At 36.0% G+C, this 23,586-nt stretch overlaps 2 protein-coding genes across 3 annotated transcripts in view; both read left to right on the plus strand.

Moving 5' to 3' along the window:
- Positions 1-23,586, plus strand: part of FKTN (fukutin) — a 69,241-nt gene that overhangs the window by 3,304 nt on the left and 42,351 nt on the right. For both annotated transcript variants that reach the window (XM_072842229.1, XM_072842228.1), the window contains 3 exons: positions 10,384-10,571; positions 20,019-20,078; positions 23,165-23,368. In XM_072842229.1, the coding sequence (XP_072698330.1) occupies positions 10,467-10,571; positions 20,019-20,078; positions 23,165-23,368 (369 nt within the window). In that variant the 5' untranslated portion in view covers positions 10,384-10,466. The remainder of the gene's footprint in view (positions 1-10,383; positions 10,572-20,018; positions 20,079-23,164; positions 23,369-23,586) is intronic.
- The window catches only part of TAL2 (TAL bHLH transcription factor 2), a 63,908-nt gene continuing 63,558 nt past the window's right edge, over positions 23,237-23,586 (plus strand). Inside the window, exon 1 of the mRNA XM_072842233.1 lies at positions 23,237-23,368. The gene's annotated coding sequence lies outside the window, so the exon portion shown is untranslated. The remainder of the gene's footprint in view (positions 23,369-23,586) is intronic.

A 23,586-nucleotide genomic window follows, 5' to 3' on the forward strand; every position in this document is an offset into this window, starting at 1 on the left:
TGAGAGACACACAGAAAGAGAGCAGAGACAGGCAGGGAGAGGAGAAGCAGGCTCCATGCACCGGGAGCCCGACGTGGGATTCGATCCCAGGTCTCCAGGATCGCGCCCTGGGCCAAGGCAGGCGCCAAACCGCTGCGCCACCCAGGATCCCCGGAAGGGTAGATTTTTAGAGTGACTAGAGGATGTGCCCATGGGTGGGGAGGCTGGAGAAATGATTGAAGGAGACGTCTAGCCCTGAGCGGTGAGCAAGGTCTCTTTAAAAGATTACATGTAGTCACTCATAGTAGATTGTTGAGGCCAACATTGTTATCATAATAATGTAATGGCATTGCAGCAGATACTAAACACCCGTTTCTAGGAACCCTGGCGGAAAATAATTCAAATAAATGTAATTTTTCTCTGCCTTTCTAATTGCTCAGAAATAATAACATTTAACATGTTTGTTCAACAGGTATAGATGTGTTTCAGGCACTGCTAGGTGCTAAGATGAACAAGGTAGATATTGTTCTGATTATTGCTGCATCTAAGGGCCTTAGCTTCTAGGTCAGTGCTTTTCAAATTTATTTTTTTTTTTTTTTTTTATTGGGAGTTCAATTTGCCAACATACAGCATAACACCCAGTGCTCATCCCCCCAAGTGCCCCCTCAGTGCCCGTCACCCAGTCACCCCAACCCCCCGCCCACCTCCCCTTGTTCGTTTCCCAGAGTTAGGGGAATTTTAACATACATAGGAAATCACCTGAGGATTTTGTTAAAGTGCGGATTCTAAATCAGTAGGTCTATAGTAGAGTCGTTGTGTTATTTTTTTGACAAACTAATGGCGATGCTGATATTGCTGGTCTCAGGACCATCCTTTTAAGTAGCAATGATCTAGATCCTGTCTAGCAAATGTGGCAGCTATTAAACCACTACTACCCATCATCTGTTTTTATTAATAATTTCAATGCCTTTATGAAAATAAGGTATGATCATTATAACAATATTGGGACAGTACAGAACAGTACAGTATAAAGAACAGTGTAAAAAATCATTCCACTTTCCCCACCTAGATATTATTGATATTTTGGTGAATATCCATCCAGGTTTTATATGTGTACATGTGTTCATACTTTATATATTGTCTTAATATTTGATACATTTTGAGCCCTGTGTTTTATTCTGTTAGCCATATAGTTTTACTAAGTACAGTACCCAAGCATCAACCAAGCAGTTAAGAACTTGCATTCTTGAGGGGAAGACTGCCTAGTTAAAAATACTGTGGTTTAATACCGTTCTGTTACTCAAAAAATAGGAAGATATTAACATAATCAAAGCTTATAACATGTGTGAGCTGTAGTAAATGAGTATTTTTAAATTGATTCAGAGGGACGCCTCAGTGGCTTAGCGGTTTGGTGTCTGCCTTCAGCCCCGGGGCGTGATCCTGGAGTCTTAGGATCCAGTCCCACATCCGGCTCCCTGCCTGGTGTCTGCCTTTCTCTCTGCCTGTGTCTCTGCCTCTCTCTCTCTCTGCGTCTCTCATGAATAAATAAATTAAAAAAATTTGATTCAGACTTTTTGAAGTTTTTTAAAAAAATTTAAAAAATATTTGAAAGTCAATTGATGTTCACATAGGATAAATAGAAAAAAATACCTTCACTCCACCCAACCCAAAGACAAACAGTGTTCTTACCGTGGAGTGTATGCTAACTAAGGTAGCTCTTAAATGACCTCAAAGAATAGCTTATATAATTAATGTTTGGGTCAAAAGAAATCCTTGGTTCATCAAGTTTCTGCTGCTTTCAAAATAACCATAATCTTCTGTGGTTATACATACCCTATAGTCTTGTGACAGGGAACTGCTAGCAGCTTGCCCAGTGTCTAGTGCAGAGGACTCAGCAATATTTGTGAAGTTAATGAAGGAATGAGTGAATGAAGTAGCAAACCCAGCCCACCTGTGTGACATAAACTCTGGCTATCACTCTTCACCTGCAGATGCTTGCATTCACAGCTCATCTCAAATTCTTTTGTACTCTTCTAGCCACACAGAGCTCTTCTATAAAAAGTTGCTTTTTAAGTCTGTGTGCTTAAATTCTGTGAAAGAATTTGGAATTCGGAATACCGTGGGATAAAGAAAGATGCATAATAGCCTCTTGTCTCAAGGAACTGTAATTTAAAACTAACTGCAAAAATAGTACAGATGTACAGTGCTGTGGGAATATAAGGGAGGGAGACTTTAATTGTGTGAGAGTGGAGGGAATTATTAGTAGACCTTTAAAATGGCTTATTAATTATTGCTAGCATTACTGTATACTCTGTTCTAGGTGCTATTCAGTGCTTTACATGCATTAATTTGTTCAGTCCTCAGAACAGCCTTGTGAGTCAAGTACAATTTATAAATCCACTTTAAAGATGGGGGCATAGAGACATTAAGTAACCTGGCCAAAGTCCTACGAGTTGCAAGTGGCAGAGCAGGATTTGAAGACAGCAGTCTGTTTTCAGTACTCTTAACTACTTGATAGGCAGCAAGAGGGGCAGGGAGGTGGGGGGAGAAAGCATTGTAGATAGAAGGAATAGCATAAGCTAAGGCACCTAGGTGAGACAGTACTGTATCAGTGGATTTACATAAAAGAATAGTACAATGGGGATCCCTGGGTCGCTCAGCGGTTTGGCGCCTGCCTCCGGCCCAGGTAGTGATCCTGGAGTCCTGGGATCCAGTTCCACGTCGGGCTCTCTGCATGGAGCCTGCTTCTCCCTCTGTCTACATCTCCGCCTCTCTCTCTATGTGTGTCTCTGATGAATAAGTAAAATCTTAAAAAAAAAAAAATAGTATGAAATAAGCCATAGAAGGTCTTAATGTAGAGAAAGTGATACAAAGAGGTACACTTGATATAAATTTGACTTTGACCCCTAAGTTGGGTATTTTGAGGAAATATTTGGAATGGAGTACCGTGGGATATTCTACTACCAGTTGGTAGTAGGATATTCATGTAGGAGGCTTTCTCTCTAGGCAGAGGTAATAAGACCTTTAAATTAGGTTAATTATACTGCAAATGGAAGAGAAATGGCAGCTTTTAGAGGCACTGAGAAGAATATACACAGTTTGACTCATTAGATATAGAGTTAGAACCACAAAACTATTTTGTTTTGAATATAAAAGATGGAGAATATAGGTATACTATTAACGGAATATAATGGTCAAGTCATGGAAGAAATCTAGGGTGAAGGCAGACCATGATTTGTTTAGATGCTAATGGAATGTTCAAGAAGACATATCTAGCAGTCAGCTGGAATATTTGTAAGTAGTACTAAGCCAATAGCTTATGGCAAGTGTATCTAATAAAATGATTAAGAGCAAGAGAATGTAAAGAGAACTTCATCTAGATTTTATAGCCAGCAGACAATTCTAGGCAATTGGACAATACAACTTCCTTTACCCTTTTACTTTGCCCTTGTAATATCAGTCCCCTCCTGTCCTCACTTCGTTTCTTAGCTAGACTTTCTTGTCTGGGTCTGTCATTTCTGACACTTTGCAGGACCTCATCATTCCATAGTTATTCAGAAAGGAGTCACTACATATTTGCAGTTTTTCTGGAGCATCAAATGGAGAGACCAGTTTTTTTTTTTTATCTTAATTTTGTCAGCATGTTGAGATAGAGGTTATATTGCAAAGGGTTAAGAAGTGAATGAGTGGTAAACAGAGAATTCTTAACCCCAGGCAATCTAACCTTAACTTCCAGGCTATTCTTAACTCTCAAGTTAATTATGAAAAGAAAGGAAATGAACAACATGAAAGACCAGTAGTATTTAGGGAAGATGGGTAGCATTTATTGCTACTGTGCCTTTTTTTTGTTCATAGCAACTGGAAATGTAGATTTTTTTCATGTCTTTTTTTTTTAAGATTTTATTTATTTATGAGAGACACAGAGAGAGACAGAGACATAGGCAGAGGGACAAGCAAGCTTGATCCTAGGACCCCAGGATCATGACCTGAGCCGAAGGCAGATGCTCAACCACTGAGCTACCCAGGTGCCCTTCATGCCTTAACCTTGAATACATGTGCAGAAGCATTTTCTCTTTGTGCTTTCTAAAATGCTACCTCACATCTCTAATTGTACCTTTGTCTAATTACACTGCCCTCTTTGTAGGTTAGCCTCCTGTTTTATTTTGCAGTGCAAACCATATTTGAATTTCAGTTCTGTCTAATTCATACCACCCATGCCTCCCTCTTCCTCTCCCTCTCTGACGTCCCTGAATAACTTGGCACCTAGCAGCATTGAAGGGAACGGGCTGGCGCACATCATCTTAGGAACCTAATTTAGGTGTCAGGCCTGGTCATTTCTTGTCAGAGTTCTGATGTCAAGAGAGGTGGTCCAGAAGGCAGGAGTATGGGAAAGTGAAATAAAAAAGGCAATTAGACATTCAGATCCTTTCTCAGATGATTCTTAAAGGAGTGATGGTGGTGGTGGTCTTGGGATATCAGGTAAGCCAGGTGCCAAAGTCTTTCACTGCCATTACCTCCAAAGAACAAATTATATAAAACAAGCAAATGGGAAGCCAGGAGAATATGAACTGCTGATCTTGGCTGTAGAGCAAGCCTGAGAACTTGCCGTGAACTTCCCATCCTGCACATTTTCCCTTCGTATTTGTGTATGACTTTGATCTACCACCAGTTTTTTCCAACCTTTTCATGTCTTGACACATAGTGAAATTGATAATAAAGGATATAAGAATGTGTTTGTTCTTGACTAGACGTGACTAGTCTTGGGCTTTGGTTATCCCAGGCCCAAAGACTGAGAGGACTGATAGCTCTGACACCCATAATCCATTAAAGGTTCAGTTGGGAGACAGATCTGCCCAATCCTTTCTTCTTCATTGCCAAATGTCAGTTTACGGTACCGGTGATGGCAGGTTTCCGTGTCATCTGAGATGAATTCTGTGCTGCAATACACCATACTTATATTTCTCACATTTACATTAGAACTTGAAGATACTTGAATTACTTAAACCTCATAACTCCCCTTATATCTGCATTATTATTTTTCTGAAAACGTTTGCTTTTTTCCTTTTATTTTCCCTTCATTTTATTATCTGCAATACTTGTACTCTTTTTCATTAGACATATTGTGTTTTTTAGGAAGCTTTACCTAAGAAAATACATAACCTTGGGACGCTTGGGTGGCTCAGCAGTTTAGCGCCTGCCCTTGGCCTAGGACGTGATCCTGGAGTCCCAGAATTGAGTCCCACATCGGGCTCCCTGCATGGAGCCTGCTTCTCTCTCTCCCTGTGTCTCTCATGAATAAATAAATAAAATCTTCCAAAAAGAAAATACATTACCTATCCTCCCCAGAACTTTTATCACGATCGCTAAAATGCCACATATAAAAAGAAACATATACGTGAAGAATATTTTTATTTTCTATGCCATATTTCTCCATACATTATTTTTAAAAGTTTCCTGTTAAGGAGTTGGAACAAAGTATGGGCTTTAAATTCTTTTTTTTTTTTTTTTTAAAGATTTTATTTACTTATTTGAGAGAGAGAGAGCGAGAGCACAGGTAAGGTAAGGAGCAGAGGGAGAAGCAGACTCCCTGCTGAGCAGGGAGCCTGATGTGGGGCTTGATCCCAGGGCTCCAGGATCATGACCTGAGAGCCAAAGGCAGAAGCTTAACTGACTGAGCCACCCAGGCACCCCTGAGCTTTAAATTCTTTTAAAAGAATCACTTTTTCATATTTTGCTTTAACATAAAAATTCCTGCAAATCTTCTTAAAATAAAAAATTTTTTAAATAATTTTGTGTGTTCTTTAGCATTATTTGAGTATACTTGTTATTTCTTGATATTAATTCAGCCAGTTTTAGGCTGGTAGGGGAATGATTCATATGTACTAATAAGTATAATTCATAGTGGAAAGTTAGAAAAGCCTCTCCTTGTGTTGCCATGATAACTTGTGCCTACTCCTACATAGCAGTTACACCATTTCCATTTCCCTCATATTTTCCTCTGATAGAGTCTATCACAAACTAGATGTGGGGATGGTAAGGAGTAGCGTTTGTTTGATTTTGGAAAAAACTTCCCATGCTATTTTTAAGGTACATCACGTTATTCATCACCATCAACATCACCATTCTTTTGAAAACTCCTACTCATCTCTAAACCCTTAGAAAATAGGAAACTGTATCTTATTTATCATTTTATGTCCAGTGCTTAGCATTTTTATGGCCTCTGCTTGTAAGGTAGACAGTAAATGTTCCCAGCAGGAAAGTAAAACTAGGAGTTTCAGTGTAGGAGAAATTAATTTTGATTTGGAAGACCATGAAAGACTTTATGCAAGGGTTACTTGAGAAGAGTTATGAAAAGAAGCGTAGAGCTAGTTTTATGGAAATGGATGAAAGCATTTCACACAAGAGAGAATGAGCAAAAGCAGAGGCAGAAAAGTGTGTATACTCCAGGATTCTTGGGCAGAAATCTCAGAGTGTGTGAAGTGGGAGAAGCCTACAGAATTTGCCTGTGTTCAGTCAGATTGTGAATACTCTTGAAGGCCATTGTATGGCATTGGAACTTTATTTGTAGGTGGAAGAGAACCATTGAAAAATTTTTTATCATGGCACAACTTGATTCATCTGTCAGCAATTTGGTATATCATTCTGTGGGTGAGATTATGGGCAGGTCGAAAGCTTTAGTTAAAATTATGACATTAGGTACAATTAGAGTCTAAATTAGAATGACTATGAAGAAAGAAGAGGGAATTGATACCAGAGATAAAATGAATAAGCCTTAGCGCCTCTTTTTTTAAGTATCACATTTTTCATTTTAAAATGGTAACTACATTCCTAATTAAGAGATTGTGCTAGCAAAAAGGAATGCTTTGACAGGCAAATACTCCTTCTTTGCAATTGAAATTGCCTTGGCATTTATAGAAAATAATGAAATAAAGTTAATTGGATATCATCTTGATAATAGTAGAGTTAAGTGATTGATGATAAGTGTTGGAGGTTTATTTTATGTAAGAATTGATTGCAGATTAGAGACCTGTCCAAAAAGAGAACAAGGTAATAATTTGGACCTTATTTTGGGTCTCTGTAGTGGTTTATATAGGCCTTTTATGCTTTCTCTCTATGTATTAATTTGAGCATAGAAGAGGCTCAGTTATGGCACACTCTGAATGCCACTTTAGAAAAGTACATAGGAATCAGTATATAATATGTTGAAACACTATTTAGTATAACTACAAGAAACTGAGCTGAAAAATTAAAAATGAAGGAAATTCTCCTTGTTCTCTTACAAGCTACCCTTATCAGAGTATTTATTTTAGCAGATTTTAGCTGATAGCAAAAACTAGTGTCATCATCAATGTTATTTTATGTATGTTGCTAGTTTTTACAGTTTAATAAGAAAACAGAACATGATCGTGATTTACTCAGTTGTTTTTACTCTACACATTATCTGTAAATCAAGTGAATTATTCCTACGTTTAGCATCATTTCTCCTAAGTAGTTTGTTGACTTTATATAATATTGTATTTGCTTCATGTAGGCTTCAGCTCTGGAAGCTCATTTGTATTGTTTTAAAACTCTAAGCCAAGACTTGATTTTCAAGATGGCAGAGTAGAGACATTTGTACCCTCTTCTATCTGAAATTACCCTGAAATTACAAGGAAAATGAGAAACAGAGATTGTATCTTTGATGAGACCAGAAATCCTAAGACCCCAAATCAAAATATTTGAGAAATGGTTGTCAAATATAAGCAGGAAGAGATTAAAAGAGGATGCTAATTGGAAGAGATCTCAGATACAGTTTGTAGAGTGATATGAGAGAGATCGTCTGTTTACAGGGGGATCCGGGTGTATAGGAAGGCAGCGGGAGTTTCCTTGGATGGTTTGGCTGCATGAACTAGCAGGAAAGGAAGAGCAAATGAGAAAACACAGACACACCCACCATCTTGCAGGAAGTACTTTCTTGGTAAGGCAAGAAGTCATGGCCAAACAACTTTCTCTCACTTGTTCTCAAGACACATTCTCTTTGCCTCTGTTTTTGTCACACACACTCATGCTCAGAACACTGTCATAAAATGCGTTCTTGTATATCAGAGACTACCTTCTAGACCAGAACACAGCCTACTTCTTCCTTCCACAGTCCCCTCCAAATAATTAGTCCGAATAGAGTTCACATCATCTACAGGTAAATAATAAAATGGAAATGGGCACAGTATCTACACAAAAGTGCTGCAAGAAAAAAGGAAAAAGTGAACAGGGAAAAACACTTGACAAAGAACCCATGAGAAAACTGTATTGGCCTAACAAATTTAATGAAATAATCACTTCTTTAAAATAATAGAGAAAGTTAATTGACTAGGGAGAAATAGTAAGACAACAGGATGTGATAAATCATATTCTGGCGGAACTCAAGAAAAGAAAAAAAGAAAATCAGAAATAAAAGACCATATTGAAAGCAAAAAAGGAGAATTAACATTGTTGAAAAGTCAGTAAAGGGCATGTTGATGGACTTTTGAAAATTGAACAAAGTAAAATGAGAATGAAAGGAGATGAAACAAATGCTCATTGTATCCTGGAAATAGAGAATTCAGCATGAAAGCAGAAAAATAGGGCAGCCCCGGTAGCGCAGTGGTTTAGCGCCGCCTGCAGCCCAGGGTGTGATCCTGGAGACTCAGGATCGAGTCCTACGTCGGGCTCCCTGCATGGAGCCTGCTTCTCCCTCTGCCTGTGTCTCTGCCTCTCTCTCTCTCTAGCTGTGTCTCTATGAATAAATAAATAAAATCTTAAAAAAAAAAACAGAAAAATACTCAAACATATAACTTAAACTGCTAAAAAGGAAATCTTAGTTCTATAGGTCGAAATGACACATAATGAAGGAAAGCTAATGTACGTTAACCCTTGAACATTGTGAGATTAAGGACACTGACCTCCCATGCAGTTAAAAATCTGTGTGTTAACTTTTGACTCCCCCAATTCTTAACTGCTAATAACCTAACCTACCATTGACCAGAAGTCTTATTGATAACAGTTGATTAACACATATTTTGTATATGTATTATATGCTGTATTTTTACTATAAAGTAAGCTGGAGAAAAAATGTTATGAGGAAAATCATAAGGAAGAGAAAGTACATTTACAACTTTAAATAATCCATGTATAAGTGGATCCATGTAATTCAAACCTGTGTTAAAGGGTCAGCTGTAGAGTCGTCAACATCAACCTACTTTTTAAAAATTGGATTTCAGAGTTAAGGAGTGCATTCTCTGCTCATTTCATTAAAAAAGTCAGTTTACCTATAGAGGAGTACTGGGGGAAGGATCAGATATTGTCAAGGAGATATTTAGCATTATAGGACAGTGGTACAAAGCCTACATACAAGTCATCAGGGGGAAGAAAGTATGACCTCAGCACAGTTATCAGTTGATAAGTGTATTTCAACAATGCAAGAACTCAAGGTAAATAATATCTATTAAGTTTTTTGATAAACTGTGAGACGATGAAAATCAGCCATCTAGAGATGAATGGAGATGATAGAGCAAAAGGCTTGGCAGGGAAGATATGAACAAGAACAAAAGAACTGTGGGATTTGTAGCAACAGAATATAATAGAACTGAAACAAGGTAGAAATAATTAATAAAAGTCAAGATTGAAGGAGGAAAAAAAGGAGGGTGAGTATAAATTTATTGATTTCCTCTTATTTTTCAGCTGGGGAACAAAGGACAGAAAGTTTAGACATCGAGTAATAGAGGTGTCGGTATATTTAAAGGAATAAAGATGAACACTTGAAGAACTAAATATATGTTTAACCAAAATCAGGGCAGACTAGGTACAAAGAGGTAGAACTATATTAAATGTTTTATCTTTAATTGTCAGATGCAACCAAAGGTGGAAGGACAAAAATTTTTATTTTTATGGTTTATTTACATTTGCAAAAGGACTGAAAACATATGTGGGATATTTATAAAAACTGACCATATCCTAGGTCACAAAAAACAACAAAAAGCTATCATACAGATGATGTTTCCTGACAAAATTTTCTCAGTTTCTTCTATGGAAGTAGTTAATATGCTCAGCAGCATCAGCATGGCCTGGCAACTTGTCAGAAATGCAAATTCAGAAGCCAGATCTACTGAATCAGGAACTATAGAAGCCCCCAAATCTCCATTGGCCAAATTTTACAGATATCTTGTTCATGTTTGGTATTTGCAATTGTTATTTGTAGAATGACATGATAAATATTTTTGTTCTTTCATGTTTGGTCTCATATCTGATTATTTATTTAGGAGGAAATAAGCAAATCAAAGAATGTTCTATAGAACTTCAGGTGACATTTTCTCTATTTTTGTGGTGTTTATTAGAGGTGAAAAATTAAAAATAGGTTTTTGTTTTTTAGAAATATCTTTTTGTTTACAGAAAACAAGATTATCTTCTTATCCAAAAAAGATGAAATCAACTGTGTTACTCTCAAAAGACAACCAAGTGAGCACCGCAGACTAATGAGTAGAATCAATAAGAACGTGATTTTGGCGCTTTTAACTTTGACAAGTTCTGCATTTCTGCTGTTTCAGCTGTACTACTACAAGCACTATTTATCAGCAAAGGTAATATTTTTTTTTCTCTCTTCTCATCATTAGGCTTAATTTTAACTGTATATTTTTCTAATTAAATTTAATTAATTAAATTTAGTTAATTAAATTTAATTAGTTGCAGTTTTTCAAATTCTTGCAGAAATAGTTCTTTTTTTTTTTTTTTTTTAAGATTTCATTTATTTGACAGAGAGAGAGAGAGACCACAAGTGGGGGAGGAGGGGCAGTAGGCAAAGGGAGAGGGAGAAGCAGGCTCCCTGCAGAGCAAGGAACCCATCAAGGGCTTTGATCCCAGGACCCTGAGATCATGACCTGAGCCAAAGGCAGACACTTAACTGACTGAGCTACCCAGGCGCTCCTAGAAATAGATCTTACTGAGATTCTCATCTTTGTAAAGTGTGGCGAGCAATTCAACATTGCAGTTAAATATTATTATAATAACACACTAGTCAAAGGTGCCAAGTTTCAGTAATGTTTATTGAATTTTTTTTTCTGTTACAGTTATATAAAAACTATTATTCTTCCAAACACATCATCCCTATTGGGAAGAATTCAGTAATAAATAATTTTGATAAAATACCAAAATTGGTTTATTTTAGTACAATGTACTTCTCCCTCCCACTCTAGGGGAGGATACTTCTCTGCCCTCGTTGAACTTGACCATGAGACTTACTTTGGCTGGTGGAATGTTACAGACACGTGCAGAAATTTCAAAGAGATTGTTATGATGTGACTTGCCCTTTGTGTAACCCTGACTAGAATGTGCCCTGAGTAGATGCTGCTCCTCCAGTCTGGGCTCTGGATGAGATGTATGAAGCAGATCAAAGCATAGCTGCCCAGCTTGACCCATGGATCTGACAGAGAAAATAAATGCATGGTAGCATTTTAAGACTGGGTCAAGTTTATTATGCAGCATTGTTATGTGGAGTTGCTAGATCTCATTTTACAGATGAGAAAACCAAAACTCTAACAGAGAAGATAACTTACCTCCCTGAATCACCCAATTTCTAACAAGCAGGGCTGACAGCTTGTCCATTCTTTGCAGGCTAACTTATTTCTGAAATAATTGGCAAGTACCCAGGCTACCAGCTATCTTGGCTGTTTATCCCAATGAATGCCTTTGTGTGCCATCTTCAACCCCCTCCTGAGTACTTGCTCCGGAGAAGGTCCTAGAGTAGAATTTCTGGGTCTAATGTGCATGTTTTAGATTTTGTCACATATCGCAAAGTTATATTCCGTAAGGATGAGTAGTGTGTCTAATTTGCTATCCCCTTTTCAAATGTGGGAATAATAGCAACAGTAACAACAGTAATGGCATCTGTATGAGTTAGAGATGTTTGGGGCTGACTACTAGTAGCTTAAACAAATAGAGGATTATTGGTCTCTTCTGCCTTTAAGTCCAAAGCTTCTCAAATTCTCTTGACGTTTTCCTTGTGCTAGACAAGGCTGGAAGAAGACATAGTGCATTCTAAAAGGCTTCTACTTTTGTGACATTTACCTACAGATTTCCAGATATAAGATAATCTGGGAAAGCAAGGTTTTATTACTAGTGTTGTTGTTGTTGTTACTTAGCTTTTCCAGCCTATATAATAGAGATTGCAGAGAAGAAGTGTGAGAGTGGGGGTCAGGTCAACTGACCTACAGTGTCTGCTACAGCAGCTACATCTTTTGGTGTGCTTCTAGGCTTGGCACTGTGCTAAGCATTGCACATACATTTAATTCTTAAAACAGCAAATTAAGTATATCTTGTACTTTCTGTTTTCCTGGAGAAAAAGCTGAGGTTTGTTGAGATTTCTTAATTTGTCAACTGTCACATAATTTATTTTATTTTGTTTTATTTTTGAGAGAGAGAGTGTGCAAGTAGGGGGAGAGGCAGAGAAAAGGGAGACAGAGAATCTTAAGCAGACTCCACACTGGGCATGGAATCTCAGTCTCACAACCCTGAGATCATGACCTAAACTGGAATCAGGAGTCAGATGCTTAAACCAGCTGAGCCACCCAGGCACCCTTATGTCACATAATTATTAAGTGAGGGAGATAGAATTTAAACCTAGGGAGTCTACCCCCAAGAACCTTGTTCCTAATATTTTTAGTGTTTTTGATGTTCAAAAACTGAAAAGATATTAAACTCCATTATAGGTCATTTATTTGTTTACTACTGGGGCTAAACTTTCCATATGCTTACTGGTTTTTTCTGTTTCTTTTTTTTTTTTTTTCTTACTTCTTTGTATTCCTACCTGCATATTTTTCTGAGGGTGTGTTCTATATAATTTTAAGGATGGTATACCTTTATCAGACATATTGAACATTTTTCCTGATTTATGAATTTGCCTTTTAACTTTATATTCATGATATAACCCCCCGTAATACATTTGTATTTAATTTCTAGGTAGACAGCTGTCTTCCTTAAGGCATCTGGTTTTTATGTCATAAGTGGTCCAAGACTGTGGAAATATTCACCTGTATTTTCATCTAATACTATTCATGTTTACATTTTTTAATTAAATAGAATTTACTTTAGAATGAGGTATGAATTCGATATCTAACTTAAATTTTTTCCCAAATGGTTGATCATTTGTACCAATATCACCTTTTTAATTCCATCATTAACTTAAAAATCCCATCTTAATTATACGTTAAATTCCTATAAATAACTATTATCTCGACCCTTTCTTTTGGAATGCATTGTAGTTTTAGTTGTTTAAAGCACAAACTCCAGCCTAGGAATAAACCGTATCTATACTGCTTATTAGCTATGGGATCTTGGGTAAATTACTTCTAAATGCTGTGCCCTCATCTATAAAATAGGGAGAATAACAGTACCATCTTGTAGACTTATGAAGCTTAAACAAATTAATGCACATAAAACCTTTGGAACAGTGCATGTCACATACAGATCAAAAAATATAGGCTTTTTATTTTTTTTGAGGAAAGATGTTACCTGACCCAAGGTTTATTTTTTTTTCAAGTAATATCATTCATTCACTCATTCATTTTGTTTCAAGTTTTTATTTAAATTCTAGTTGTCATATAGTGTAATACTGGTTTCAGGAATAGAATTTAGTGATTCATCACTTATATGTGTAGCACCCAGTGCTTAATCATAACAAGTGCCCTCCTTAATACCCACCACCCATCTAGCCCATCCCCCACCCACCTCCTCTATCTCAACCCTCAGTTTTCTATAGTTAAGAGTTTCTTACAGTCTGCCTATGAGCTATTGTTTTTAAAGATTTATTTATTTGAGAGAGAGAGAGAACACAAATGGGGGGAGAGGCAGAGAGTGAAGGAGAGAGAATCTCAAGCAGACCTGCTGAATGCAGAGCGTGATGTTGGGCTCGATCCCAGGACACTGAGATCATGACCTGAGCCAAAACCACAAGTCGGATGCCCAACCAACTGAGCCACCCAGGCACCCCATGAGCTATTTTTTTATTATTATCTTCAGTTTTATAATCAAAAGTAGTATTTGTTATATTGTGTCCATGGCATATAAACTGCCTTAGTGATAAGTGCCATTAAGCAAAATTGAACAAAATAAGGCATAAAATTTTAAAAAGTTCACTAAACTTGTATGCTCTTAGATTTGCGAAGTTTGTATTTGTACTAGTTATTTTTTATGTTCACTATTAATCATAGGTAGAGATGAACATCTAAGTTCTGAAATAACAAAGGTTACTTTTATGTTATTGAAAAATATAGAAACTATATTAAGCTATTCCTAGTCAAGTAATTTTACATTTTACAAAATGGAATTTTAAACTTTATTAATTCAAAAATTTTTATTTAAAAGTCACTTTTGCCAGGCATTCTGACAAAGTGATAGAAACAATGAGAAATGGTTTCTTTCTTCCATATATTTATGATTTGTTTGGCTTACTGCAAGTCAATTTGAGCCTCATTTTTTTTTTAAATGCACTAATAGCAACTTTGCTGGTTAAGATAATGTATGTAATTCATCTAACTTACTGTTGGGTATATGGTAGATGCTCAGTGGATGGTAGCTAGCTATTAGTAGCTCATACATTCTGGTCCTTCTAAGGTTTATATTGCTGTTTGAAAATTAAATTGTATTTAATTATTACAGGTTTCTCATGAGCCTACATTTATCAGTTTTTCATAAGTGAGTTATCTGGGGCCCAGATATGTTAAGCTTCCTGCTGAAGATTGCCAAGTTCAGATCCTAAAACTTACGTCTTTACTCATAGAGCTAATACCACATGTAAATATGAATATGTTCAAATGAAATACTATAGCATTGATAAGATGTGAAATGAGATGGCTTTAAAGTATTATGAATCACAGTAAAAAATTATAAAATATTATTGCCTAAGTGGAAGGAAGAAAAGTCAACAACCTATGTTTATATAAAGCACTGAGTGAACCAAACTGTTGGTTTGGTTAATGATTTTTTTTAAGATTTTATTTATTATAAAATAATATAATAAATTATTATATTATTATTAATAATTATTATTAATAATTATTAAATTATTATCTCTTATTCATGAGAGACACAGAGAGAGAGGCAGAGACATAGGCAGAAGGAGAAGCAGGCTCCTCGCAGGGAGCCTGATAGAGGACTCCATCCCCAGACCCCGGGATTATGACCTGAGCCAAAGGCATATGCTCAACCACTGAGCCACCCAGGCGTCTCAGTTAATGATGTTCTTGACTTAGAACTATAAGCAACATCAGTACCTGCAATATCCAGCTATTCTTATTACCTAGAAAGCCACTTACAGGGTTTTGTGCTAGGATGTCTTTCTTTGCATTATATGTAGTAACCTCTGTGTGTTTGGTTAGAAGACCAGGAAGGAAGAAAGGGGAGTTTGGGTTTCAAGTTTAACAATAGTCATTCACAGTGAACAATTTTATATGCTGTTATTAGAAATGGAAATAAATCTGGTAGCCATTTAGATCATTTGCAACAAAGATTTTTGAAATATTTTGAGTTGGTCAGTTGGCTAAAATCATGCAAGAAATGATTTTTAAAATATCTTCTTTTTTTAATAATAAATTTATTTTTTATTGGTGTTCAATTTACCAACATACAGTTAAAAATATCTTCTTTGGCTATTGGCTCTTATGTTCTGAAGGATAATATATGGGTCATTGCTGGAGGAAAAATATTTTATCTGATAATCTGATGTAGTATGATAAACTTTGATAAATGCTGTTGTCCTCTTCCTAATTTTTCCTCCACATCTCCCTGGCCCCATTATTGCCATTGTTCAGGAGAAATGTGAAAGAATTTCTTCCATTGGAATTGACAGATACTGAAAAAATATTTCCATGTGTTCCCAGACTTCAGACTTCATAGGTTTTCTGGCCAAACATTTTGGCTTACTAATAAACAAAGCTTTCCACCATCCCACATCACATTTATGAGGCCTATCCACTAAGAACTTGAGTGACTTGGGAATAAGGAAAAGAACAGTGCGTCCCCTGGAAGGAAAGGCACTGAGATCCAGAAGGGGAAAGCTGCCTGTAGGATTGATGGATTTACCATGATTCGTGTTTCTGATCCTTAGGATCGCAAATGTATAAATAATTGAAAAAGATCAGTTATTAAAGACTTAAAAAGATGTTCTTAAGTCTTACTCTTCGATTCTCTGTAGGCAGGTTAATGATCATGCTAGATTAAGAATTCTGGTTTTTGGTTTCTGTGAGTTATTGGATACTCTCTTTCAAAAAAAAGAAAGGATTTTTTCCTTAAATTTTCACCTCCTCTGTCTCAAATACTTTGTCTTTAATGGCATATCTTAATTTGACTCCTTTATCCGTGTAGTTCAGTAAGCCACCAGACTTTCTACCCTTTTTTTTGGCATCTGATTCCATCTTTATTTACTTCACTTAATTTATTTGTTCACTTAATTTTTACTCTAAATATCCTATGGGAATATATTTAGGCTTAAAATTTTTTATTTTTAAAACTCCTGGTTTTATGTAGCATTTCTTTCAGAACATTCAGCCATTTATTTCTGAAGTGTTGGTTGAGCACTTACTGTGTGCCAAGCTTAGTACTAGGTTGTGAGACAAAATGATGAGTCATGTGTAATCCTTGCTGTCTAGGAAGTCACAAATTGGGGAAATTTGGGATTGAAGAAGCAAGGAGTTAAGAAATGTATAGAGGCGCCTGGGCAGCTTAGTGGGTTAAGTGTCTTGTCTGACTCTTCATTTCAGCTCAGGTCATGATCTCAGAGTCCTGGGATCAAGCCCTATGTCCTGCTCCACACTCTGCAGAGTCTGCTTGAGATTCTCTCTCCCCCCCTCCCTCTGCCCTTCCACCTTGCTCGCTTGTTCTCTCCCTCTCAAATAATGAAATTAAAAAAAAAGAAAAAGAAAAAAAAAGAAACCTAGAAAGAGACATATAAGCAAATAACAATATAATATGTTACTTCTTTAAAGTATACTTCATAAACCCTGTTCTGCCTATTTTACTAGTTACAGTTTAAGAACTTTTAGTCTCTAGCCTTTGTAATCCTTTTCTGTACAGCTGTCACAGTTATTTTTCTTAAGATCAGATCCAGTTATTCTCTGCATAGCACACCTATGAAATAAGATCCAAATTTCTTACCATGTGGGTAGTCACTGTTAGCTCCTCCAGATTGTGTTTTCTCCATACTCTGGGCCTTGGGAGGCTGACCTCTATGGACTGCATTAGCTGAGTTCCCTTGTATTTTCTAGTTGAGGTCAGCCAATGGGAAACATCACCTGGAGATTGGAGACCAGAGGGAAAGAGAGGTCAGGTTATTTCTTCTCTTGGTTCTCTATTTGTAGGATCATTGCTTGATAGGGACTGCATTCCTCTGATACAGCTACAGTATAGCCACTGGGTGCCAGTAACTTCTTACCAGGTAGATTAACTATTAAGATAAATGAAATTTAAACTGCAGGGTCCTTCACTTCCAAAGGCCCTTGAAGGGGCCTTAGGAATATATTACCAAGCTAAATTTTTTGGTGAAGTTTGCAAAAGATATTTTTGCATTCTTTTCTTAAAAAGGACTACCATAATTGTATAATTTTCAGGCTCCTATAAAACTGGAACCTCCTATGTCCTTATCTTTGACCCTTCAAGCTTAGGTAAGTGCAAAGTTTATAGTGAATGAAAAACTGCTGAATAACCTACTTAGGAAGGTTACAATAGAATACTTAATGGATGAAATAGTATTTTGAATTGATTTTATAAGTTCTCCAGGTAAAGAAGATTGGGAAGGCCATTACAAATAGAGGAAGCGGCCTATTTGAAGAGAATGAGCTATGTGGATATTTAGAAGAGGAGCATACTACCCAGAGACCAAAGGAAGCACAGAAGTCCTAAGGCAGGAACATGCCTCCCAGTTTTAAGAACAGGAAAGATGTCAATATGGCTATAGAGGACTTTTGCTTTTATTCTAAGTGAAATTAGGAACCATACGAAAGTTTTGAGCTGATAGGTGGCATGATCTGACTCTTAAAAAAGTAGTAGAGTGAATGCTCTGTTGAGAATAGATTGTAAGGTCAAGGGCTAAAACAGACCAGTTAGAAGGCTGTCCTAGTAACTTACACAAAATGGTAATGGCTTGAACAAGGGATCTTGTCATGAAAAGTGGAAGAGTTCATGAAAAGTGGTAGAGTTCAGAAAAAGTGGAAAGTAAAGCTGTCAGAATTTGTTGATGAGTTAGTTATTGGATGTAAAAGACAGAAAGGAGTCAGGGATAATTTCAGTGTTTTGGGCCTAATTGGAAACGTTGCTAATTGGGAAGTTGCTATTTACTGAGATGGGAAAGACAGGAGAAGCAAGCTTGAGGGATGGAGATCTGAATTTGAGATGCCTATTTGACATACAGATGAAGAGGTGAATAGAGTTGAATATATAAGTTTGGAATTCAAAGGACTGGTTTGGTTGGAAATATAAATTGAAAGTTGTAAGTGTGTAGATTGTATGTAAAGCCATTAGAGTAGATGAATTACCAAGAAAGTGAACAGTGAATAAAAAGAGAAAAGTCTCATGGTCTGAGTTTTGGGATCCTCCAATACATCAGGGAGGTGGAAGAACTAGCAAATGAGAATAAGAAGGAGCAGCCAGAGAGAAATCCAGGAAAACTAGAAGTATGGGATTCTGAGAGCCAAGCAACTGAAGTTTAAGTGAGATAGAAATGATCAATAATTCTTGTTAGATCAAATAAGGAGTAATAATTGACCATTGGATTTAGCAATGTGGAAGTCATTGGTGATCTTGATGAATACCTGAAAGAGTGAAATTAATCTTGTGAGCTCATGGGAAGAAATGAATCAGAGGCAGTGAGAACAGACAACCTATTAGGGGTTTTGCTTGAAAGAAGAGAGAAAATTGTTAGTTGGCAAGAGGAGTTTTTTCTTTTGTTTGTTTGTTTGTTTGTTTGTTTGAAGATAGGAGAAATAATACCATGTTTCTATATTGATGAGAATGATCCAGCAAAGAAAACAAAGCTCAGAAATTGTGTCTCATCTACTAATGAAGGGCTAAGTAAGCAACAAGGGCTATGTCACAGAGTTTGCAATCTCTTTTCAAGGATGAAGATTACAAAGCTATCTCTTTGTGGTTTGTTCTCAAATATCCCTTGGTATGAAAATATTATTGTCAAATTGAGAGCTTATGAGGAGAGACCAGTTCACTCTATCTTACTCAGTATATCTGTTCCTCTTTTCCGCTCTCCTTCCCTGCATTTAACAAACCATCATTAAACATTTACTCATTGCCCATGCTAGGGCACTGTCAATACAAAGAAGGATTGGATTCAGTCCCTGCTCTTGAGTTTGCAGTTTAGTGGGGGAAGTAAGTCTCCTTTTTAGGAGCCTGGGGCATATTTCATTTTTAGGATAAGGCTATTCTTTCTTCTTCAGTATCCTCCCATCTACATCTTCTAGGTAAAGAACACACTCAAGGCATAAGAAACTTCTCTGGATCTTCTTTCAGTTTGAAGCATTCTTCCTGTTGTCTCTAGGCCATCAGACATTCTTTTTCCTTATACTTTCAAAGTATTTTGGGGCTTGTCAGATGAAAACTGATAAGGTTTTCTTCCTTCTGATTCTCTAGCCCTGAATATTTTTTCTTAATTTTTATTTGTTACTGGAGTATAGTTAACACACAATGTTACATTAGTTTCAACACTGATTCAACAGTACATTAGTACATTAGTAAATTAGTACAACACAGTGAATCAAGTCATGCTATGCTCACCACAGGGGTAGCTACCGTCTGTCATGCAGCACTATTACAGTACCATTGACTGCATTCCTCAAGCTGTACCTTTCATCCCTGTGGCTTATTCATTCCATAACTAGAAGCCTTTATCTCCCACTCTCCTTCACTCATTTTGCCCAGTCCCTCCCCCGCCCCAGCCACCACCAGTTTGTTCTCCGTATACCAACTCAAACAAGTCAGACAGAGAAAGATAGCTTTGAATTTACTAAAATATTTTTCTGTTATCTTCTTAGAATGGAACTGGTTTATCTAAATCTAAAGGAAGCCGAATTGGATTTGATAGCACACAGTGGGTATGTACAAGCATGAAATTCCTCATTTATAGTGTTCATTTAGTTCATTTGTTTATGTACTCAATAAGTATTTGTTGAATGATGACAATGGTGATAGCTATCTTCGTGGGCAGTGAAAGTAGGTGGTGGAGGGGAAGAGGTAGGCCCTGTGTCAAGTGCTTTATATACAGTATTTCATTTAGTTCTTATGGAAACTTTATTAAGTCAGTACATGTTTTTATCTCAGTTCACTTAGAAGGTTTAAGGTTAGTTGGCTAATAAGTGACTGAACCCAGATTCTAAATGTTTGCCTTCAGAATTCTCACTCACTAAACGATGGTGCATCTCCAAATGAAAAAATATGTGAATCAGAATGGAACTATGAATAAGGGAAAATAATGATTAAGAATAGAAATCTAGTCAACATGTTTACTTTTTAAGATCAAGAAAACTAGTGGTATGCACAAGATATCCCTGTTTTGATTTACAAATTTTAGAGTATACATTTATAAAATATGTTTCTTTACCTTTTTTCTAGCCAAATTTAGAATGAAAAACAGTGCAAGGTTATTGGTTACTAATAAAAAATTACATTTATCCTATTAGTATACATTTTGAATATGACCATTTATTTCTTGTGGATGACTCGTCTTTGGCATCTCTTTAACCAGAGACATGAAGCTTTAGATAGGAAATGGGTTTTCAAAATCATGAAGCAGCAATGAAGTAGTAATAATTTTAGGTCATTGCTGACACCAATTGGTCTTGAACTATTATTTAAAAGTAAAGTCTGGGATATCCTAAATCAGCCTCCTCAACTATGAAATATCAAAATAAATTTTTAATTTATTAAAAATATCAGATATTTTGCTCTGTGAATGTAGGAGTTGTCTGAGGGGAACGGGAAAAGCCTCATCTTTTTCTTTCAGGGAAGGATCCTGAGGTAGGAGAAAATAAGGGATTTTTTTTTTAAAGGGTTTGCTTCCAAGATAAATGAGAAAAGATTAAAGAACAGCTCACTATTCAGTGAGTTCTCTGTGTTAATTACATTGCATGGTACTAAGAATCACTGTTTATAATTGCAGAATCATGTGGAGGGGGAGAAGTACTAAAATACTTTTGTTATGGTATTTTAGAAGGAAGGAGGGATGAAATCTAATCAGTAAGTGTGATACTGCAAGCTGATAAGATTCTAGAATGAGTTATTAAATAGATGACTTGAGGAAAGAGAAGGATGATTATTAGGAACCAGCCTTTCACTAAGAACAAGTCCCGCCAAAGCCCTTGTAGATGAATAGGCTCTTACAGTCTCAGTACACTCTATCAACAAGACATTTTTCTTTCTTCTAAACAAAACGAATTACGATGATGATAGACATGTTTATTTAGAATTAATTGGATTTAGAGTCAATTGGACATCTGTTTCCAAGGAGCATTGATGATTGCATTGATAACAGCCTGGAAGGCATATTTAGAAGGTGAGTTAGGGAATCTCTCCTCCACCCTGCCCCAATCTATACTTATATTGATAATTGTAACAAAGCCATAAATGTGTTTGTCATGTTTGTATTTAACACTAAGCTGAAAGAGATTCATTCTACAAACGTTAAATACCATATATGTGCTGGTGTCTGTCACTTCATCATCTTTCTTCCAAAATCATTCTTTTATTCTCCTAGTGTGAAGCACAGAAAGCAACCACCATAAAAGAAAAAAAAAAAAAAAGATAAATGAGAAAATCAAAATTTAAGACATCAGTTTTTTGAAAAAATTTTTGTGAAATTGGTATTATTCCTTAAATTGTTGATAGACTTCACCTGTGAATCATCTGAATCTGGAGTTTTTTCTTGTTGCTATTGTTTATATATATATACATATATATATATAAAATTCATATAAAGTATATGAAACAAATATATACAAATATATAACATATATGAATATATAATGAATATATGTATATATGTACATTCAATTTAGTTAACTCATATAAAATATATTCAAATAAAATATACAAAAATATATATGAATATATAATATATAAACATGTAACATATATGTATATATAAATTCAACTTAGTTAATAGGTATAGGGCAATTCAGATTTTCTGTTTCATCTTGTGGGAGTTTGTTAATTGTGTTTTTAAAGAAATTTATCCATTTCATCTAAGTCCTTGAATCTCTTGTTTTTAAAGATTTTGTTTATTCATGAGAGACAGAGGGAGAGGCAGAGACATAGGCAGAAGGAGAAGCAGGCTCCATGCAGGGAGCCTGATATGAGACTCGATCCCAGGTCTCCAGGATCACTACCTGGACCAAAGGTGGTGCTAAAACCCCTGAGCCACCCGGGCTGCCCTAAGGTATACTTTTAAGCAATAATGTATACCAGTTCTTCTATTTATCTTTGCTGTTCTTTGGTGTTACACTTGAGTGGGATTGTGTTTCTATTCTAATTTTGAAACTTATTTTTTCAGTAGGGGTCTCTACTTACTGCTCCAAAGAATTATATTTTAAAATATTACATTACTGTTAGAAAATCAAACTATATTTGAGAATAGTCAAGCATGCAATATATTTTAGTTTGAATCTTTTGCTTAGAAAGATTATTAAGCAGTATTAACAAACATGAAAAAAAGTAGCACACAGAATTGATTTTTTATTTTGAAAAGGTTGACATTACCATTTTTAAAAACTGACAGATCCGGTATTACCTCTCCAACTTAGGCTCAAAAAGATTTAGCCAATACCAAGGGAATAATTTGTAAGCCCCAGGTTTTCATCTCAGGTACAATTTCGTCTATGTTGTTCTTTTGATGTATAATTGGTAGCTTACTTTTCTGTACTTTATAGTATGTTGCATATATTTTTACTGTAGCATATTTTATCATATATTGTAAATACTTGTTCATCTTGCTTAGTATATTGTGTATATCCTGAGAGCAGGGGCCCTATAGTATTTATCTGCTTACTCGTTCAGCATAAATAATAGACATGGTATCTTTTGAGTAAAAACTGTATTCTTATAAAATTAATGAATAAAAAAATTAATAAGGTGGATTATTGTATTGGTTTAGAAGAGTTAAGGAGATTCTTTTTCTCTCAAACAGCGTGCAGTTAAAAAATTTATTGTGCTAACATCCAGCCAAAATGTACCAGTGTTCCTTATTGATCCTTTGATCCTGGAATTGATTAATAAAGACTTTGAACAAGTCAAAAATACTTCTCATGGCTCCACTTCAGAATGCAAGTTTTTCTGTGTTCCAAGAGACTTTACCACATTTGCGCTACGGTATCACCTGTGGAAGAATGAGGTAAGATGATTTGCTTTCACATAACAGAATGTGTCCTTTACAAAATAGTGTGGGAATAAACCAGTTTTTTAAAAGTAAAACATTTCAAAAATCTTTAAAGCTTTTTATAAATTGTGTTGGGAATATTTTCAGCTATAAGTAATAGAAGACAATTAACAATGGCTTCAGCAAATAGAGGGACCTACTTTTCTTGTGTAACAAGAGGTTAAAAGATTGGT

Source organism: Canis lupus, chromosome 10 (genome assembly GCF_048164855.1).
Source record: "Canis lupus baileyi chromosome 10, mCanLup2.hap1, whole genome shotgun sequence".
In the NCBI taxonomy this organism is placed as follows: Eukaryota; Metazoa; Chordata; class Mammalia; order Carnivora; family Canidae; genus Canis; species Canis lupus.